This window comes from Aythya fuligula, chromosome 2 (genome assembly GCF_009819795.1).
Source record: "Aythya fuligula isolate bAytFul2 chromosome 2, bAytFul2.pri, whole genome shotgun sequence".
In the NCBI taxonomy this organism is placed as follows: domain Eukaryota; kingdom Metazoa; phylum Chordata; class Aves; order Anseriformes; family Anatidae; genus Aythya; species Aythya fuligula.
The window spans coordinates 79,998,996-80,018,497 of record NC_045560.1 but is presented as its reverse complement, the minus strand read 5'-3'; the positions used below and the strand labels follow the sequence as shown (position 1 = coordinate 80,018,497).

Genomic DNA, 19,502 nt, shown 5'->3' with positions numbered 1-19,502 from the left:
GATTTCTCAGGGGAAATCACTTCTGTCACACAGTGGAGATGACTTTAGACACTTTTTAAGTTCTTATCTAGTCTGTCAGCCTAACTGAATTTTATCCATCCTACAATCACATCCCTTCAGCTGCATGCAGTCTTCCATCAGACACAAATGGCAACAGACTAACCCCTTTCAGCCCAGAAAAATAAATGCTTTAACAAAAAAACTGCTTAAACTGTAGAGAGTGGCTGCCAGGATACATCCATGCATCAACCCCCATCCCACACCAAAAAGAAGAAAAAAAAAGTCTGGTTTTAGTCAAGTTTCCCTGCAATTTTTCTTCCTTCCGTCTAGCTTTTTTTCTGCCACCAAAGGAGGATGTTCAGCAGGCCCCCTAAGAAGCATCCACAGTTTGCATGAAATGTGCCTACCTAAAGGGAGTCGTTATTCCTCGTGTCAAGAATGGACATCCTCTGCTGGATGTAAATGAAGAACAGATTTCACAAAGGTTGATCATGTAGATGGAAGAGAACTGAGAATTCATACAGGCACCCTAACCTTCTCCAGCATAAAACCTGGCAAGCTAGCCTGCACTACCTTTAATTAGAAACTTATATTGAGGAGCAGTAAAACACTCCTGCTGTTATATTGTCTTTGCTACCAGAATGACAGCCTCAAACTGAGAGAGTGTATCAACTAACCCATAGGTAGATAGTAGCGTCTTAAACTGCAGCTCCAGGTTAAGGCTTCAGTTACATTAACCACTCACTGCTGCCAAGAGAGGTAGCCCTCTCCCCATATCCCTCCCCCAGTTTTTTCCCTCTGAGACATGCTTTTGCCAAGCTCTTGCTCCAGCACACATTTGATTGAAGCACAAAGCCAATTCAACTCACTAAAACAGCGGAAAGTAAATTGGTTTTGGCTGGAAAGCAAGCTGCATTGGCTTACTATGTGAGCAAGTGAGCACCAGAGTTGGTGCAAGACAAAGAGAAGACAAGCTGTACGGCTGAAACCATGAACAGTAAAAGAGGTCTAGGAGAGGTGGGAATGGTAAATAGCAGAATAAGCTGTTAACACAGCTCAACTGGAGCAGGAAATCAGTCTTACTGTGCTCCAGCAATTTACAAAATGCATGTCTAAGTACTCAGTTCCCATAGATATCCCCTCATTTCAGAGGCAGCAGTTCCTCTGATACCCACAGATTACTCAAAGGGGATGTCACGTTCAGCCCTACACTGTAACAGCTGCACATCTTAAGCCTAAATCCAAGAAGACCTAGCACCCTAAATGTGTTGCTGTATAAATCCTTGGAAATCAAGGGATATTCTGGTCCCAGCTCTGCTTTTAGAGGAGGGGTTCTGCCTTTGCAGGATGGCACCACAAGTCTCGGGAAGCTTTCCAAAGCTCCAGATCAGCCGGGCACTGTGCCACGTTACCAGCACCATCCCACTGTTGAGGCACTTGGAGTTTTTCTGCATGGGACTGCACAATGAGTGACCAGTTCACGGCAGTGCCTGTTCATGGGTCTGCCCAGGCTCTCTGTACGAAATAGCTTCTGAAAAGGTGGTGTGTTTTTTTGAAGCCTTTGGACAAGAAGCATCCCGAAGGGAGCAGCGTACTGTTCCTGTGAGGGAAACATCACAGTGAGGAGACAAAACCCCAGCAGATCCACATGTTGTTCATCAAAGTAAGGCCTTTCAGCAGGGCACCAGGAAAACAGACTGTACGTGTTCAAGTGCTCAATTACCGAAATCCTGCCTTTACACCGGAGGAGAGTCAAGGGGCTACCTCCCTTTTCAAGCTGCCATCTATCGTACTTGCTTTAAAACAGCCTGTTCCTACCCATTTACACCTGGGGACAAATTTCCTCAAAATTTTATTTTGCCTCTGCGCCTCTCGCTGCATGTCTTCAAGCCCTGCACGTAGCTGGAAGCTGACAGAGGGCTGGGATTTTTACTTTATCACTCGTCCGCTTGCACTCCCTCTCAGGGCCCCACTTAGGAGTAGGAGAACGAGGACTTCTTTTTATTAAATTAAAGAGAAGCAGGGCTGTCACACGCCCCGGGACACAGCATTTCTCTCCCCCAAACCCGGGGGGCCCCCACGGGCCGCAGCCCGAGCAGGGCGGGCATGGCGCAGGGCGGGCATGGCGCAGGGCAGCACCTGCGCCAGGGGCCGGGCCGCCGCCGGCCGCCTCCGCCTCCCCGCCGCCGGGGGACGGCCCTGGCCGGGAGCCGGAGCTCGGCGCTGCCCTCAGGTGAGGGGCCGGGGGCAGCGGGGAGAGGTGGCCGGGCTCGGGGCCGGGCTGCCCCCGGGGAAGGATCCCCGCTGCCCCCGGGGGTAGGAGCGGGTGGCGGCCGCCATGCGGAGCGCCCTCTGCCTCAGGAGGGGGAGCGCGGCTTGCAGCGGGGGGGCAGCGGCTCTTCGGCTGTGCGCCGTGAAAATATAATAAATAAAGAGGCTGCCGGCTATAATGGCACCCTGAGGAGGAGGAAGGGAAGGCGGTCAGCGAGGCCTGAGGGCGATCAGTCGAAACCCAATCGACTGGGGTGCTTTTAGGGCAAGGCTGAAGGGCTGCGGTGATGGCAGAGGGTCGCTGAGGGGCTGAGGCTGCACGCTGAGATCTCCTACAGCCAAAGGGTAGAGACACTTCCAGGAGGAAACACCCCTGTAAACAACTAGTATAAAATTACGAAGGATATATCTTTGTGCAAAGTTAGTTTCAGCTTTGCCTGTAGCATGTTTTCCCAAAGGGACACAATGTTTGGTAACACGTCTGTTGACACCGAGGGGTGCCTTCCTCTTGGAAAACTCCAGAATAAAGGTTGGCAGGTTGGGTGGTAGCTATTTGATGTGTTTAATGCTGTATTGGCTTTAAAAACAAACAAAATACGGTAACAAAGTCAAGATCCACACTCTTTGTGGACACCGTGCCTTGTCCTTGCAGCAGAGACATAAGGGTATGAGCAAACCTAATCACCTCAGTGCAAAAACTGTTGAGTATAGAAAAAACACGACTACTTGATCAATAGGGAAATGCAGAGAAAAACATCCTTCTTTACTGAACTTAATTGACGTGCAGTTTAAAGGATTTTACTTCCTTCACTTCTTAAGGAAGTCTCTACCAAGCCTTGAACCAGCATGAAATGGACGTGTTCTGTAAGTGCTGGTCAATGAATAACTGAGTAGAGCTATAAAATGAAACAGTTTCATTTTTCTGGTGCAGGAAGTTATTTCAGAAAGAAAAAAAATACATGTAAGACGAGATGCCTCATGATGGGAGACGATACCAAGAAAAGCAGCGCAGGCACCATGAGGATCATGGATCCGACAGGTATGAGGAAGAGAGAAGAACAAGAAAGCAATACCCATACAATGGAAGGTAGGTTTGACCACCTTAAAGGAACATATCACAGCAGGTCTACGGTGCCTGCCCTCTTTTTTGCTTTTAAAAACATTCATATTAGGGTAGTAAAGAAAGCATTCACTCAGCCTTGAAATCACGAAGCATGAGCATGCTGCTTTAAGAATCAGGAAACTATTTTACTCTGAAATTTTAAGCAATTTTTAATTTTTTATTGAGCTCCAGGGTAACAGCATCCTAAGAGGAGGTAGAAAGGAGGCTTTGTGACACAGGCAGAGCTGTGATTTTCATAGGGTTATCTGGATAAAGCTGGGTCACAAGCAGTTGAAGTGTGGCCACGGGTCTTTGTACAGGTGGTTAAGAAGTTGGTCAGCAGGCAAGAGCAAGTGAAGGCTTGCTAAATACACAGTGTTTAATACAGAACATCACTTGACTGAGACCAGCACAAGCACTTAACCAAATTCTTAGGCTGGTCTAGCTCGGCTATGAACAAGTTCATACTAATCCAAAACAAAATTGATGTAAGTAGTTGCAGTCAATAAATGAGTACTTATTTAAGTGCCCCAGGCGGTTCATAGCACTTGATAGCGGGTCAGCCAACTATCAGTACGATAAACAAACTAATAGAAGGGTTGGAGTGGCAAATAAACTCTCAGGATATTATACTCTTCCTTTCAGCCTGGCTAGCCTACAGCATATTAGAACTTAGCTTAGACGGTTTTTCTTTGAGGGCATGCCAGTGGTTGCTTTGTTGGAGAGAGGTCTGCAGCTGTAAACACCAGCAGCAAATCAGCCAGGGCAGTAAGGTGTTCCTCACATCCGCTTAGCCTCTGGGGGCCTATTTGTAAGGTAAGGCAATTTAAGAAAAAAGGCAAGGAGCAGGGAGGAGATAAATGTAATAAAGATTCTTGAAAAGCTCTAATGCTGAAGTCCTCCCCAACAATACACATTAGCAAGAAAAACAGGATGAGAATAAAAGCAGTAGTGAAATGCACTGTGTGGACTAGAAAGAGTACTTTCAGCTAAATATAAAAAAAAATTGGATGATAATCCTGTTGTATGACGAAAACTAGCTAACGTGCTATGAAAATTTTGAGAGAAATGGGAACAAAAATCAGCCTAAGTGTCATCCTCAGAGGCTGTATGATTGTCCTTAGTAAAAGCAAAGATCAGGAGGGAATATAGTTAAATTATCTTCAACATGTTAGAAGGAGAGCAGCATTTGCCGGGAATATATTAATTAACCCCACTGTGGGGAAAAAAGAAAGGTGTTAGGGGTGTCACATACGGCATCACTGAAGCAACATCTCTGGACTTTTGTTTTTGCCATTACAAATAAATTACTGGATGCAGACTGAAAATTGGTGGAAGGATCGTAAAGGCCAACAGACCTTCACTGTATACAGCATGGAGTAGAGAAAGGGAAGCTGCAGATACAGATCTATAACAGCCACAGAGATCATTCTTAGAGTCAAGCCAAGACTCTGGCGGCCACCAGTCTTCACTGCAACTAATCAAAAAACTTGTGCATTAATCGTTTTGATGGAGTTTGGTATACTGTAACATTTCTCCTGTATACCTCTCAAGAACAACTGATTTTGAAAGAAAATTACAGTACATTGGTGAAGTCTTAGGGTCATTGACCAAAAGACCTCCAGATACCATAACTGAAGAGATGGGAAGAGTTTTGTAGGAGCTGTAATTTGGGTGCCTAATGCACTCCCTTACGAGCCAAGACTTTCTAGCGACAGTATTTCTCTTTCACAGTGCATTTCTGTCTGAAACTCCTGTAGCACGCTTCCTCTCGTTGCCGAGAAGAAAGAGTTGCATTACCCTGAACTGGAAAGTCCTGGAGGGAATCAGGAGCAAAGGTGGCCAGAAGAGGCCCATTATGAGGAAGAAAAAAAACATCTAGAAGAATTTTTTTTTCCAATTGTACTCAGTTACTGAACATTAGGGGAGCTGTTTTTTTATTTTTATTTTTTGTTTTGTTTTTTTGGCATGTAGCAAGATACAATAGAGAGAAGCAGCTGCATCAGAAGTACCAAAGGGATTGCTTTCAAGTTAACTGGAAGTCTTATAAATCACACAGCTTATTTAATTTATGTGACACAGCTGCGCAGGATGCTTTGGTGGTTGCACAAGACACAGGACAAAGGTCAGAAAAATCAGGATTGTTTCAGCCAAATAGAGCTGTTGGCAGCTGCACACGGAGATGTTAGCATTGGTCTTGTTACTGAAGGTCTTAATTAAAATGTAAGATTACAAAGAGCATGATTTAATGTGGATGAATGTGATAATATTTTTGTAAGTTGAATCTGGAATTGGATGAAGATAAACCCAAGTGCTGTGATACTAGGAAACAAAACTACAGTTGAAAATACTGATATGTGGATAAGAAGTTCAAGATAATAATTGAATAGGAAGACATAAAAACAATAATGTGGAATGAAACTTAAAATACCCTGTAATAACAACATCATCCAGCTGTACCTTGAAAAAGGCAAGTTCCAATTCTCCTTCAAATGAGGGGGAACACTGAGATTAGACCAAGCATTTACAAAGTGATTTACAGCCACTGTTTGTTTTAACCTGAGTGTTAACTCAGTTTTAAAAGAGCAAATTGCACTTTTCATACAGAATAATCTAAATCCCACCAACCTTAAACAGCATCAGTCTTGATTTGCAGAGCTGTATGTCATTGCAGCAAGCCAGACAATTCCAATTTGAAGTATACAAATAGAGATGCTAAGCAGAGATCCATGAAATTCATTTATTTTGGCTGATTTTAGATTCTTCTTCACCTGTCATTAGGGAGTTCAGAAAAGAGGGAAAGACATAAACAGGCTAATGTTTTTCCCCAGTTTGAACACCTTCATCTGCTTTTTTAAATTTGAAAATAATTTTAATTTTTATTCTTTGGACTAGCTAAAAATGTTTTTCATGGAAAAATATCTGTTAACTTCATTTTTAAGGGGACAGGAACTCTCCCCTCACACCCTTCTTGCTGCCTTTTGTGAGTAACCCAACCAAGTCAGCCAGTGAGTACAGATCTTTCCAAAATAACAACGCATGATCAAGTGCAAATATCCTTGTGAACATGGATTTATGCAAGTATTTGGGGTATTTGCTTTCAAAAGACACAAGCAAAAAAGATCAGAGCCTTATGAAACAAGTCAGCTGGTTCCACTAACAGGAGCTTCTTCCAGTTTTTAACGTTTTCACATTCACAAGAAAGCGTGATCTAATTACTGTACGTTACCTGTTTACTCCACCGTAGGTCAACAAGAGATGTCCGAGGTGGCCAGCATTCAAGGGCTTCCACTGTTTGCTCAGACTCATACTCTAAAGCTTCAGGAGCATCACAGGAATATTTTGGCCCACCGCCTCAGTATTACCCTCCCAAGGAGACCTTCTCAATGAAGTGTTCAAAGGTATGCACAACAAGAGGTACGTGAGGTTCTTACTACCTGCCGTCTACTCCTCTCCTTCCAAGGGCTGGTCTTGGTTTTGATTTCTGTGTTCAGAAGCACAACAGTGTAAAGCTGAGGGGAATACATAAAATTCTAGGTTAAAATTAATGAATGACATAACTGCAGGTTAGTAACTAGTTTTAGGTATTGAAAAGCAAGATTTACAGAGGTACTTCGCATCCAGAGCACCAGCGTGGGTCATGTGCCTAATTGCCAGTTTGTGCAACAAGAGTTAAGCTTTGGGATTTAGGAATAAAATAGATACTTGCATCCTTAGGCAATTTAAGTATGACTAATGCAGCATCAAAGCTGCAGCATTCTGACACATTCTTCTCAGACTTTTTATCAGCTCTGTATGTAATCCAGTCATCACTGATGCATCTTTATAAAGTCACATAGCATGACACAGAACCATTCTACGGACATGAATCCAACAAAACAGCTCTTTAGAAATACAAGTGTGTTTTTTTTTTTCATACGTAGAAAGTGGCTACAACAAACAGAGAAGCAATCATGAATGTGGGAGGAAATCAGCCTAACTCTTAAGTTAAACTCATTCCCGTAAACTGGAAAAAAAAATTAGCTAAAATACCCACTGCTCCTTTAAAGTTTTCCCTCTTCAGGACAGAAAGCGTTCTCACTTTGTTTTTAAGAAAGACCCACTGCAGTCTAAGTTGAAACATGCAGTTAGTGAAGAAGACTGAAAGGGTTTTTAGATACTAAAGAGACAAATGAAGAGTTTAGTTGTTGCAAGGAAATGAAAACACATAACACAAGATTATTTCTTTGCTCCATGAAGGGAAGTTAAATAACACACTTGATTTACTCTTGATATTTCTCTCTGTGTGAACAATTTTAAGAGTGAGTTGAGCTATTTTCTCTTAAAAATATGTTGTAATTGTTTATTTGTATGCAGTTTGTTTTTTTCAAGGAGTTTTAACTCCAACAGTTAGCAGAGCGTATTTACTGACACAGACCCATAATTATTTTACTCCTGATAAGATTGTGTTGGCAGTTCTACCTGCAGCAATGCTGGATTGTTTTAACTTGTCTGAAAAACCTTAGAAGACTCCATGTGCTATTTTTTCACAGGTTTAGAAAAATGAAATGTCCCATTTAGTTTCCAGTTTCACTGGTTGTTTAGACTTATGGATAGCTTAGTAGGACTTGGGCTTTCCCCCCCTGTTAGCTTCTCATTATTTCAGTGCATTAAACATCATTAACATTTTCAAAATGTCCTAGATTTGCATGCATCAGTTGAAGACGATGATTTCAATCCCACCATCCCCCAGCTATTGCTCAGTATTTTCCAAAAAATTTAGTGTCTGAGCTTGCAGTGGAAGAGGGAAAAGAGATCATCTAGAAAATAAATCCTTTCGTTAATGGTTTTATTTCAATAAATGAAATTTGAGGTTGATAAGATCATGAGAATTTTACCACCCCGTTTAATTTTTGAAAGTACCAAGATTTAGCGGAATTTCCTAGAGTGGTTTTGCAGAATTTTGTATTTCCTTCAGTCAGATAGCAAACATTACAAATGAAAAACGACATGAACTGCAGAATACAAAGTCAGTACATGTGAGGTACAACTTCTTACAGCATTGAAAGTTCTTGGAAATGCTTCTTAACTATCTCTCTTGTGCCAATGTTTTATCAGCACTCTGATGAAATCCCCCTTCCCGATTGCCTTAATTCCAAAATAAATGAGTAGTATCAAGTGAGGCTGAGAAATCAGGTGATCTAGCACAGTCTTTTCCAGCGAAATGTGAATTCTCCGAGCACGCATCTCTCTGCTTTCACTAAATCTATCTTTTCCTTTTTCCCAGAAACTCTACTTAAGTTTTCAGTGCATGTTGATGAGTTTGTCATACCAGCGAGGAATTCTAAACAGCCAGAGCTCTGTGAAGTATTTGCTTCACCTAAGTACTGCCCTCTTTATCCATGCTTTTCACCAGCAATATCCCAAAAATCTAAAGTCAAGTTTCATAAATAGGCTGATTTTTTTCATAGGGATCCTTCTAACACTTGAACTGCAAGCAGCAGCAGAAAAAAATACATTGTTCTCCTATCTTTTATTATTCTCTCCTTCTGTCAATAACCCCCACACTTTTTTTTTTTTTGTTATCCCTTTAACTGCTGTGTGAAAATAAACCCAACATGAATATAATGGAAGGAACAACTGCCAACTGATACTAAACTCATGCGCCATTAGGAACATTTGATACTATCTAAGAAACTTCATACCATTCTGCTCCTTTTTTAATCCTTTCATCCTGAAAACAGAAGGAAAAGATCTGCTAAAAAATTCCGTGAGCAAGACCTCTTCAAAGCTGTTCAGGTCGATACCACATGGGTAGCAGTACTGGGTCGTATAAAGAAGGCATCTACTTACACGTCCTCTCAAACAATATACTAGAGTGCAAATTTAGGAGAAATGTAAGGATTTGGACCAGGAGAGAGCGAGTTGTTCTCTGGAATAGGAACCATTTTGTGAACTGGGTAACTTCTCGCTTCAGTTGTGTGGCAGCACAGAACAAAGATTTCTCCCTTAATTCCATCTGCTTCAAAGCCAGTCATTTCCTCTTTATTTTCTTTTAACAGCTACTAATCCGTGAGAGGATCTTCCCTTTTATCTCACAGGAGCTGGTGTCCTTTAAGAGCTGTTAACTAGAAGCTTCATCATAAACATCTTTTGAAAAATAAGATGTAGTACCACTTGGTTTGCCGTTCTTCATATATCTGGTGATTCTTTCAAACACCTGCCCCTCTACAGAACTTTTGACTCTTCTTTGCTATGCTAGCTTTATTTCTAGCTACCATGTGCTTTATTTCATAGGGTAAGTCACACTTTTGGATCTGCAGATTGTAGGTTCAAAAGACAATAGACACAGAAGTTTGCCACCTTCTGTTTCTGTAGTACACAACAGCTTATAGAATGGTGTCAAGCTGTCTAGGTATTCTTTATAATTACACAGGAATTGGAAATAAACTTCTGATAAAGACAAACCTATCATCAGCTAAGGAACTAACGCTTGGAATAACCATTTTCAACAGCTACGACAACACATGTTGAAAATTACAGAGTTTTTGGCCTGGGGGTACTTAGAGCTGAAGTTATTTTAGGCGATCACATTGAACTTGCTTTCTCAGTAAGCCCAGATAAGATTTCTATAGTTCTATGAAAATTAAGTTAGCAATCATATTTGCTTTGCTTAGAAGGAACAAGAGAAGTTGTTCAAGGCTGGCTGCCACGCTTGTTCCTTCACCTTAGAGAGAGCAAAATCTGAGCCAAAACCAAGAACGAATTGCTGATCTGAAATTGGTCACAGATACTTGGTCACTTGACCTCAAAAATTTTTTGTTATGATTTCATTATGTATATTGGTGTGAAAGAGGTGGAGCAATGCAATTGCAGGATAATGTTTTCTTTAGTTTTGCTTAAATGGTGAAGGTAAACAAGGTTTCTACCATCATCTTTGGTCAGTATCTGACTGAGAAAACGCCTGCATTTTAGCCTTGAATCAAGTTGTACCATGTTAGTCATAACTTGAGTGCTAACTTTTTTTTTTTAGTACTTCAACCCATGTGGCATTTAAGGGAGACAGCATTTAAAATGGATAGAAAAAAGTTTGTGATGGAACAAATATAATCAAATCCCTGTTCTTTCCTGCCATGATTACAGCTTAAAGAGGCGCCACGAACAGTATCAGATTTCTTAAGCATGTTGTAGGCGCTTCCAAACAATCATGTCTTTAGCTTACATTCTAACATCCACAATCATTAAAGCCAATTTCCTCTCAGAAGAAGACAGCATTATGATTTGTAACAACAGAAAAAAGTCTATGACTTCAAACTTAGCCGGGAGGAAATATCAAACTAAATTTATTTGAAGGAGGAAATCGAATTAGGGAATAACAATGACTTTCTCCAAGTTATACTCATGCATTAACAAGCCAGCATTAATTCAAATGTAAACATCTATAAGCTGTTGTTTTCACAAAGCACAGTCTAAGTTCTTCCTGTAGCTACACATGCTGGCAAATACTCGTAGAGTGGAAAAAATAACAAGGTGAAAAGTCACCCTAAGCAGAAGGATCATGCTAGTAGACACTCAGTTAATTTCAACATGTTTCTGTTACAAGAACAGAGCACCAAGTTCCCCTATAGTCTCACTTGTAATTAGGTAGCATGCCCCTTCTTACAAAGTATAGTTAAATACAGTGTGAACAACAGCTGAAATTTGCCATCAAGTTTTTAATCCTGGAATTGTAAAGACAGAGGGCATTAATAGTGTGAATTGGATGGAGCTAAGCAAATGAAGATAGTCCAGATGATTGGAAATGCTTAATTAATATTGCACATGAGCAAGATACGGTGCACAGCAGAGCTGCAGGTAACCTTCCTGTTCTGAAGAGTATTTAATTTTGAGGTAAGCTTGGTTTTGCCACAAAATACAAATAACCACGAGCAATTAGCTCTGTAAATCCGTGAAGGGGAGCTACAGTGGCTGCAGATAACATCTTCTACCTTTAACGAACTGTTGCCCTGTCATGATATGCGACTTCCCTCTGCCCACGTTTTTACATCAATTGTTTTCACCCACCTTTTGGGATTGTGCTAACGGGTGCATTATTGTTTTTAGAGAGGGGAGAACTGCAACTGAGAAGATGGAACTAAGGTAGCAGGGAAAGAAAGCAGGCAAAGCTGGCATTAGCTGTTCAGAATACGTTAGACTCTGCTCCATGGTTCCCTACTGGGAAATCTTAGTTAAGTCTGCACTCTCCCAGTGTAAAATAAGAGTGGTACCATCTTTCTTGCAAGGTCACTGGGTTTGTCTGCCTCTCATCTGACCCAAATTCTAGCAACCAAGAAAAACTGTTGTCTTCAGAAAGCGTCTCTCCAAGCTGATCGATACAGCAGAGCAACTATATTGAACAGTAGCTGTATTTCGTGAGCAAGGGATCACAGCTCACTTCAAGGAGAGAAATACACCCAGGCAGGAATGCTGCTCGCCAGGTATGACAACCCACAAGTTGTGAAGGGAATGAGAAGCTCCGGTTCACAGGCTCCTCCAACCTGCCCTACCTTCAGCCAGATTATGGTTGCTTAAGGAGCGATAACACCCCAATCTTTATTTTATACCTTCTGAAGGCGGCTCAGTTTCAGCTTAAATGAAAGGAGTGGCTACAGAAAGTTGGCATAAGAAACGAGCATTTCATTGTTTTCTGGGCTTTAAAAAAAAAAAGGCATAAAAACCCTGCAAGTTAGTTTCGATACCAAGATTTTGTTTACTACTTGACCGAACAATGGGTACGTTAGGAAGAAAAAAAATGCCATTTTCTGAAATGCAGAACATGAGCTGATTGTGCAGAGACCTACCAGGGACACAAAACATCTAAGGCTTTTTACAGCTATTGTATTTAAATCAGTATTAGTAAGTGCTGGAGTTTAATGCAAGACCTTCTGCTTCCCACCTTTTCCAAAACTGTAGAAGGTGACTCGTGCTGGGTTAACAGGAGAGAAGTTAAAACCATGCTTAGAACTGATGCTTTGAGGAACTGCTGGGACAAAAGCTGTTGTTCCCAGGCAGGGAAAAAAACACTGAAACTGTGCCTCAGTTGCAAGTAAATCAGTGTCATATGGTGGTGGGAAACTCTGTGGGGACAGAGGCTGCTGAAGTAGTTCTGCAAATCAAGTCTGTGAAAATTGGATAGAGCAGGTGGGACAATAGTTCTTCAAGTGAAGACAATACACATTAAAAACAGGGCAATCGTTTGAATTTGAGCATTAATTATTAATATAAGGCTTGTGTGAATCATTAAAAACAAGGCTGATCATCCTTTGGGATTTCCTAGCAGAGTGATTGTCTTTAGTAAAGAGGGACAACTCATTAAAAGGCAGTGGTAGTGCTTCTTTCTAGAGCACATGAATAATTTAATTTTCCCTGTTTGTAACTATTGTGTTCTGAGTTTTGTTTCAGTTTGTTTTTTAATCCACCGAATGTTACCCTAGTAGGGAGATTTTAACATAACTCAGTGAAAGTTAAATCTCACCACTGACTAAAGAACACGGAGAGCTACAGAAATAGTGGTGGTGTGGGGGCTTGGGGAAGGTTTGCTTATTTCTGGCAAAGCTGTGCATTGCCCTGAACTTGCATTAATGAAGTTGGTCTACTTCTCGTTACTCATTTCAGTAAGTCTACATGAGGGAAAGAATACCGTTAGCAAGATACTGTAATACTTTGCATCCAGAATTAACATTTTTGATCTGTCGCGACTGTTTTCTCCTTTTCATTTCCCTTCTTTAGGTCTCCTCCATTGTTTTGCTTCCTCCTCTCTTCTGTCACGTTTTTGTGCCCTTCCAAAAGGGGAACAAAATTCCTTTTCCTTTGACATTTTCTCTCCTTCCCACCCATTGTATTTCTCCTGCCACCGACTCAGTTTAGCCCAGAGGTGACCAAAGCTGCACACTGAGCTGTGTCCTTGCTCTCTGTGGAAAGCAAAACCTGCACTGCCGAGAGAAGTTCAGCATATGAGATCCTTTTCAGGACTGTCTCCAGCTTTTGTAAGTTGCTATATATGGTCAAAATACTTGCCTGCTCCTTTGGAGGGGGGAAAAAGAAATAAAAAAACATTAGCTCTGAAAAGCAGAACGCTCCCCAAACTGGAAGACGAGACAAGTTTTAGTGAGAAAGGCTGGGAGAATTATTGTTACTGCATGTGTTGTAGCCACTAACTGTCTTCCCTTCTCCTCGAGCGACCCCTAATGGGACGTGACACAGGCACCACTTACCTGTGCGGGTTTGCATGTGTTTTTTCCTTGTGCTGCCTGCTCTGGCACATGCACCATGGCACTAGGGGCGAGGTGTCTCAGAGGGACAGACAGACAGCCCTGGGACCACCGATCCCAATGGCACATGGCCTGCGAGGGGAGCAGAGGGAGAGAGCGAGCCAGCAGCCATGCAGAGAGAGAGAGGAACATAAAGCATCTTCGGGATGTTAAATCAACAGGAAGGCATGATACCAGAAGAGTCAGGAGGAAGAGCCCACGTGCGGTCAACAGAGGGAAAAAAAGTGACTGCTGTGCCAAGGCGCAGTGGAGGGAGACGCTGTGAAGGCCTCGTCTATTAGTCAGGCCCTCACGGGGTCAGAGGGAGTTCAAGAGGAACAGCCAGATCTGTCTGTCCTACAGATGGGATTTTGTCAGCTGTGGAAACAGAGGAACAAACAGGAATTGACCGTGTTACTTTGTGGACGCGTGTACGTACCCATGCTGATCGTGGTGCCTGCATGTTGCCACGGTGCCTGGTGAAAAAGACTTGGCAGCTTCCAATACATGAGACTTGAACACGCCGTGGGTTTGCTGGGTACCACACAGTCACACAGTGTCTTTTTGTGGGACAACACATGCAGATTTAACAGCTCGCCTCACCTGAAAAGGAGAGCTGCTGATCCTCCCCTGGTCCTGGCTGTGTTACTTCCCCTGCTAAACTCGTGCCAAGCACAGTTGCTCATCAGATGCTCCGTGAGTCACTTCAAGTTGCTAAAGTTGCAGGAAAAAACAGCAGCACACAAGAAAAGAGTTGAATCGTTTCCTGCTCTTTTAATGTCTTAAAACAGCCCTTGGAAGGGCCTGATACTAGGCCAGAGTTGTTACAGGGCCAGGGAAGAACACGATGACTGGGTAGGACCTGTTAGAGCAAGGTCAGCTGCCTGTGGCTCTGCACCCTTCCAGGCTGCCTGCTTGCTTTGCTGCATGTTTGAGCCCACCCTTTGATATAAAACAAAGCTATTGATCACTACATTGATGCCACGGCAATGGCCAAGCATGCACTTCTCATGGAAGGGGGAGAAAAACAGATAGATAAATGGTATAAACTGAAAGATTGCATTTTGTGGAAGTCACTGTGTTTGTCTCAGCAGGTAGCTTACACAGCAAAGTTACAAAGCAAGTGCAGTAAATTGAAGGTATCATCCATTGCAGATTTGGGTTTTATAGAATGAGTGAAGCAATCCTCTGGAAAGCTCCTGGCAGCATCCACAGCCTTCTGGATTGCATCAGCTCTTCCCACCTTTAGTGTTGAAAAGCAGCGCAGAAAAGTATGGGAAGGGAAATGGAAATCGAGGAACCCAGACTTCAGTCTCATTACTCAATACGGAGAGAGCTCATTCCCAAAGCCAGCTATTTGCTTTGCTAATTCTGATATAAATCAGTAACATTTTAGGTTGATCCCAAGATTTTGAGCTTGAGAAAGGAAGAGGAAAAAAAAAAAAAAAAGAAAAAATAGATCAGCAGCTGCCACTTTGGAAAAGTTTTTGGCAATGTGGTTTCTGCAGCTATAACTAAGATGACTTTGCTAACCAGCCTGTGAAAGTAGGAATGGCAACGTAGACTCCGAAGTGTGGATGTGAACTCGGTCCTTTTTGCCTGCAGAAAAATGCTTTGCATAGATCACTGCTACGATGTGTTAATTGGCATGCCTTGACAGACTTAATACTCAAAATTGAACTGTCCGACTCCTTATTTCTCGAGTCTGTCTGTCCTGTTTATACTAGTACAATAGATTGGGTATCAGCTTTTAACTGTAACAGATTACAGGTGAAGGTTGTATGAAGTTTTTAGGGTGCCTGGACATATGCCTTGAACATAGCAGGGCTTAATATTTCCTTCAAAATCCCGAAGATTGTACAATTGGAGGACCCATTGATTGCCTACTGCTTTCACAAACCCTGCTGGCTGTCATCGGAGACCTTACATTCACAGCTTTGTTCTACACAGTGTTCATCATTTTATGATTTTCTTTAATATCAGAGTTTGTTTGTTTTAAAGTCAACCCAGACATTGCAAATAACTGATGGAGTAGCTGCTAATGAACCTCTCTCCATCGCTTAGTCACTCCAATCAATTCTACAGCAGGCATGTGTGAAAACACCACAGGTACATAGAAAACCTGTCCAACCTGAATGCTGTGCCAAAATAAATTTTCCAGGCGTGCCATTAAAGCATCTACTGCTGCACTTTAAAAATGCAGTAGCCCACGCTGATTGTATTTCTCCTCCCATCACATCACGCCAGTCCTACCATAGTACCAGCAGTTGGCTCAGTAAAGTCAAGGCTTTGTGTGAGTACACAGGAAATTTTCGAGCAATGCCACTGAGGATTGGGGTCAGTTGTTTTTATGCTGTTACAAACGTGGAGCAGCAGGTGAAACAGGAAGAGTCCTATACTAAAATTACTCTTTAAAAATATTTTGAGCAGTCCTAGATAAAGCAGTGACTCTGTACCCATTAAAAACTTCAAGTCTCTTTGCCTTCATTGTTTGAATTTGGTACAAGGAGGCCCAAATCCTGTGTCATTGACCGAGATTTAAATTTCTCTTTACATACAGCTTCACAAATGCTTCCTTAGATGACGAAGCCTCATGAACACATTTAGTTAACAGCATGATTATTGCCGTGCTTCACAGAAATGGTTGTGTGGAGGAAGAGTCAAGGAAAAGTCAAGGAAAAGGCAGGTTTTCATGCAGAAATGGGCATCATCTCTGAAGAAAACATGCGTAGAAGTGCTTGCTTATTTCTTCCTCAGCAATAACACTGTCTTCTCTGCCTGCTCTTCCTATTCATGTTCGGGTATGAAATGTGTGTACACATGCACACATCCACAACCTGAAACATGCTGAGCCTCAGATACTCTGTTCCCAGGTATTACCACTGCTGTCATTGCTCCCCTGTGTGCTAATCAGATGGTTCACAGGGCTGTGATGTGAATGGGCTTCAGCACCTACCAACAGCTGTGTTAGAAGTGAGGGGACCAGTCTGGGGACAGGGGCACTCCTGAAGTAGCCAAAGGCCCTTGTCAAACCTTGTCAGAAGCGCCTTCCAGTGAAAGCAAGCAGCAGCAGCAGCAGCAGCAGGGTATTTGTTGTCTCAGCCCTCTGCAGAGGGACTAAGAAGGGGCTGAACAGGAACATCCAGTGATCCTTCATAGTGGCTGTTGCTGACTTTCTTCGGTTAGAGGCATCTGGCAACACAAGAGAGGATTTTTTTTCAAGCCCACGCAGCCTTGACAGCAATTGAGCCGTTGCTCAAGAGGAGAATGCCATGCTGGTCAGTGTTAGGAGCATAAAATTAACATCTGTATACAAGCCAAGGATCCCACCCCGCTCTAAAGACAAATATAGGACCGCTGCGTGAAGTATCTTACATTCTTGGTTGTCAGACTACGGTGGGCTAAGCCGACTCACTATTCAGTGATTAATTTCAGGAGCAGAGGATGAACACACGTGGTACACTGGGCGTTTTCATTTCCCAAATAGGCAACTCTAGCTATGCTATGCTTCTACATCAGTCACGTTTACTAATCTTAGCCTGACCCCTAGTGAGCTGTCACAGAATAATCAGATTTATCTAAGCCACGCTGCTCTTTCCTGACAGGCAGCTACTACAAAAAGAAGCCATTTATACACTTCTTTTATTTTTGCTTTAAAAAAAAAAAATCTTGATTACCTTTATCAGTAGTATAACCTGAGAAGTCAGCTCAGAAATCATAAGGCTTTCTTCTGAAACCAGGCATGCATAAGAGAACACAAAGTGATATCAAATTTCCACTACTAACCCCAATATATAAGGCATTTTTGTCCCCGTCTCCCACTTTTCTAAACTATCAGGAACTGCTTCTTAATATTTATGAAGAGATTCTGTGAAAGAGAGTGGAAGTTGTGTCTGATTAGACAGTACATTAAAATTAACAAACTTAGGCACAAAATACGTAAGTTAAAGCAGTAAACACATTTTTTAAGGACCTAAATAACTGTACAGATTTTAAGCCATTAGAAGATTCTAGGTTTCTGTCAGCTTTCACCTCAGCATTTTGTTCATGCTGGATATTTCTTGTTCAATGTTTATGCCAAGTACTTACAGGCCAAAATACTATCACCATTCACTTTCCTTGGCAGTAACACAAGCACAGTAAAATTTTTATGGATTTTTCCCCTCCATCCCCATGGAGATCCATTTATCAAGCACACTGACAAATTTAAAAAAATAATAATAATTTGCCCAACTTCTGAAATGTACCCGTGAGAGCTCGCACTACTTTTTTTTTCTCATTATTACTTTTAAAGAAATACCCTTCTGCTGTTGTAGCCAAGAGGACTGTGTCTGTAATAGTGCTGTTTATGGTTTTGGTGTATTTTTATCGCCCCCAGTTTGCTCAGGACGTGATTTTGACATCTGTTCCCCTCTTTCTGCTCCTCACAGGCATCCTGAAGTTCGTGGAAATCACGGTCAACCTCCTGGTGCTGATCTGCGTGGGCGCTGCCCAGGCCTCTGTCGCAGGCTTCACTTCCCTCGGCGGCTTGGGTCTCGGGTCCTTTAACCTGAACTCAGCCTACAGCCCCTTCGAGGGGACGGAGCTGCAGGAGGTGAGAGAGCTGGACATGCAGATCACCCAGATGCGAGCCCCCTGCGTCTACGGCGGGGTGGCCTTCAGCTTAGCAGCGGCAGCGCTTACGCTCGTCTTCCTTGTGGTGGGGGTGAAGCCCATCCACCGCCTCAAACCGGGGCTGCTCGTCGGTGAGTGCGCCTTCAACCTCCTGGCTGCTGCGAGCTACGTGGCCGCCGTCGGCCTCTACTTGCATTTTGTCAGCCAGGTGAACTCCACGGAGAGCTGCAAGAGGCGCGAGCGGCTGTACGCGCGCCGCGGCTATACCTCCATGAGCTGCGTGGTGCAGGGAGGCGACGCGGCCGTCGGCCTCTTCGGCGTTGCCGCTGCCTGCTTGTACCTGGCTAGCTTTGTGGTCTGCATCCTTGCTGTTCGAACTGTCCGGGCCTTCCGGAGCCACGCGGCCAAGGCTCAGTACAGCCCCAGCAGCAGCGATAGAGACAGAAGGAGGAGAAGCGACCACGCAGGCCACAGGGCCCCTGAGAGCTCCCGCAACATCCAGGCTCTTGCCACGTTAGTCTGAAGTCAGCTCTGGAACTGTGCCAAAGAACAGGAGCTTCTGCAAGGGACGGGCGCTGGACTTTGCACGCCTAACAGGCAATGAGTCCAAAGTGCACTGTCCAACAAGGTACTGATGTACGTATCAAATCACCCAATGTAAAAATACTGCTGTAACGTGATGTAATAAAATGGATGCTGAGAGGAAATTCCAACAGGGCTGGACCACATGGTGATCGTACACTCCCTCAGAAACATTGCTGAGATAGCTGCAACTTCAAAACCAGCACCTGGGTCCTGCTCCAGGTCTCTGCTGTTTTGATCTGAGCAGAGATCAGAACCTGAGAGGCAGCACATGTGTCAGCTATCAGTTTAATGAAGGTACCACTTGCTTCTGCAACCATCTCAGGAAGGTTTGGCTGGCTGACCATGAGCAGAACTCAAGTCAGGAGCATGCTGGCTGCCACTGATTTTTCATGGGAATGCTGTAACAACAAAAAATACATGCATCCTTCCAGTATCTAAACATGAAAAGCATGGGTGAGCAGCAGTAATTGTATGGCCCCAGGGTTGAGAAAATAAATTTAAGAGGAGATCTTGTAAGAGTCCTTTGTTTGAGGCAGATGAAATAGGTCACTGGACTTCATAGAGGAGAGAATGAGGAGAAAAAGGCTATTAATGACATAGCTCAGGTTTGTCATCTTGTGGGGAGGGAAGAGGCAATTTTGATTCTAGCTGTGGCCTTTCAG

General features: G+C 43.1%; 1 protein-coding gene across 1 annotated transcript; it reads left to right on the top strand.

Moving 5' to 3' along the window:
- The first annotated feature begins 1,648 nt into the window (after nucleotides 1-1,648).
- Nucleotides 1,649-18,946, top strand: LOC116485600 (MARVEL domain-containing protein 3-like). The gene is given in 5 exon segments (XM_032181092.1): nucleotides 1,649-1,663; nucleotides 2,091-2,233; nucleotides 3,203-3,358; nucleotides 6,621-6,790; nucleotides 18,072-18,946. Coding segments are annotated over 5 exon segments (1,191 nt in total). The 3' UTR covers nucleotides 18,779-18,946.
- Nucleotides 18,947-19,502: the final 556 nt, after the last annotated feature.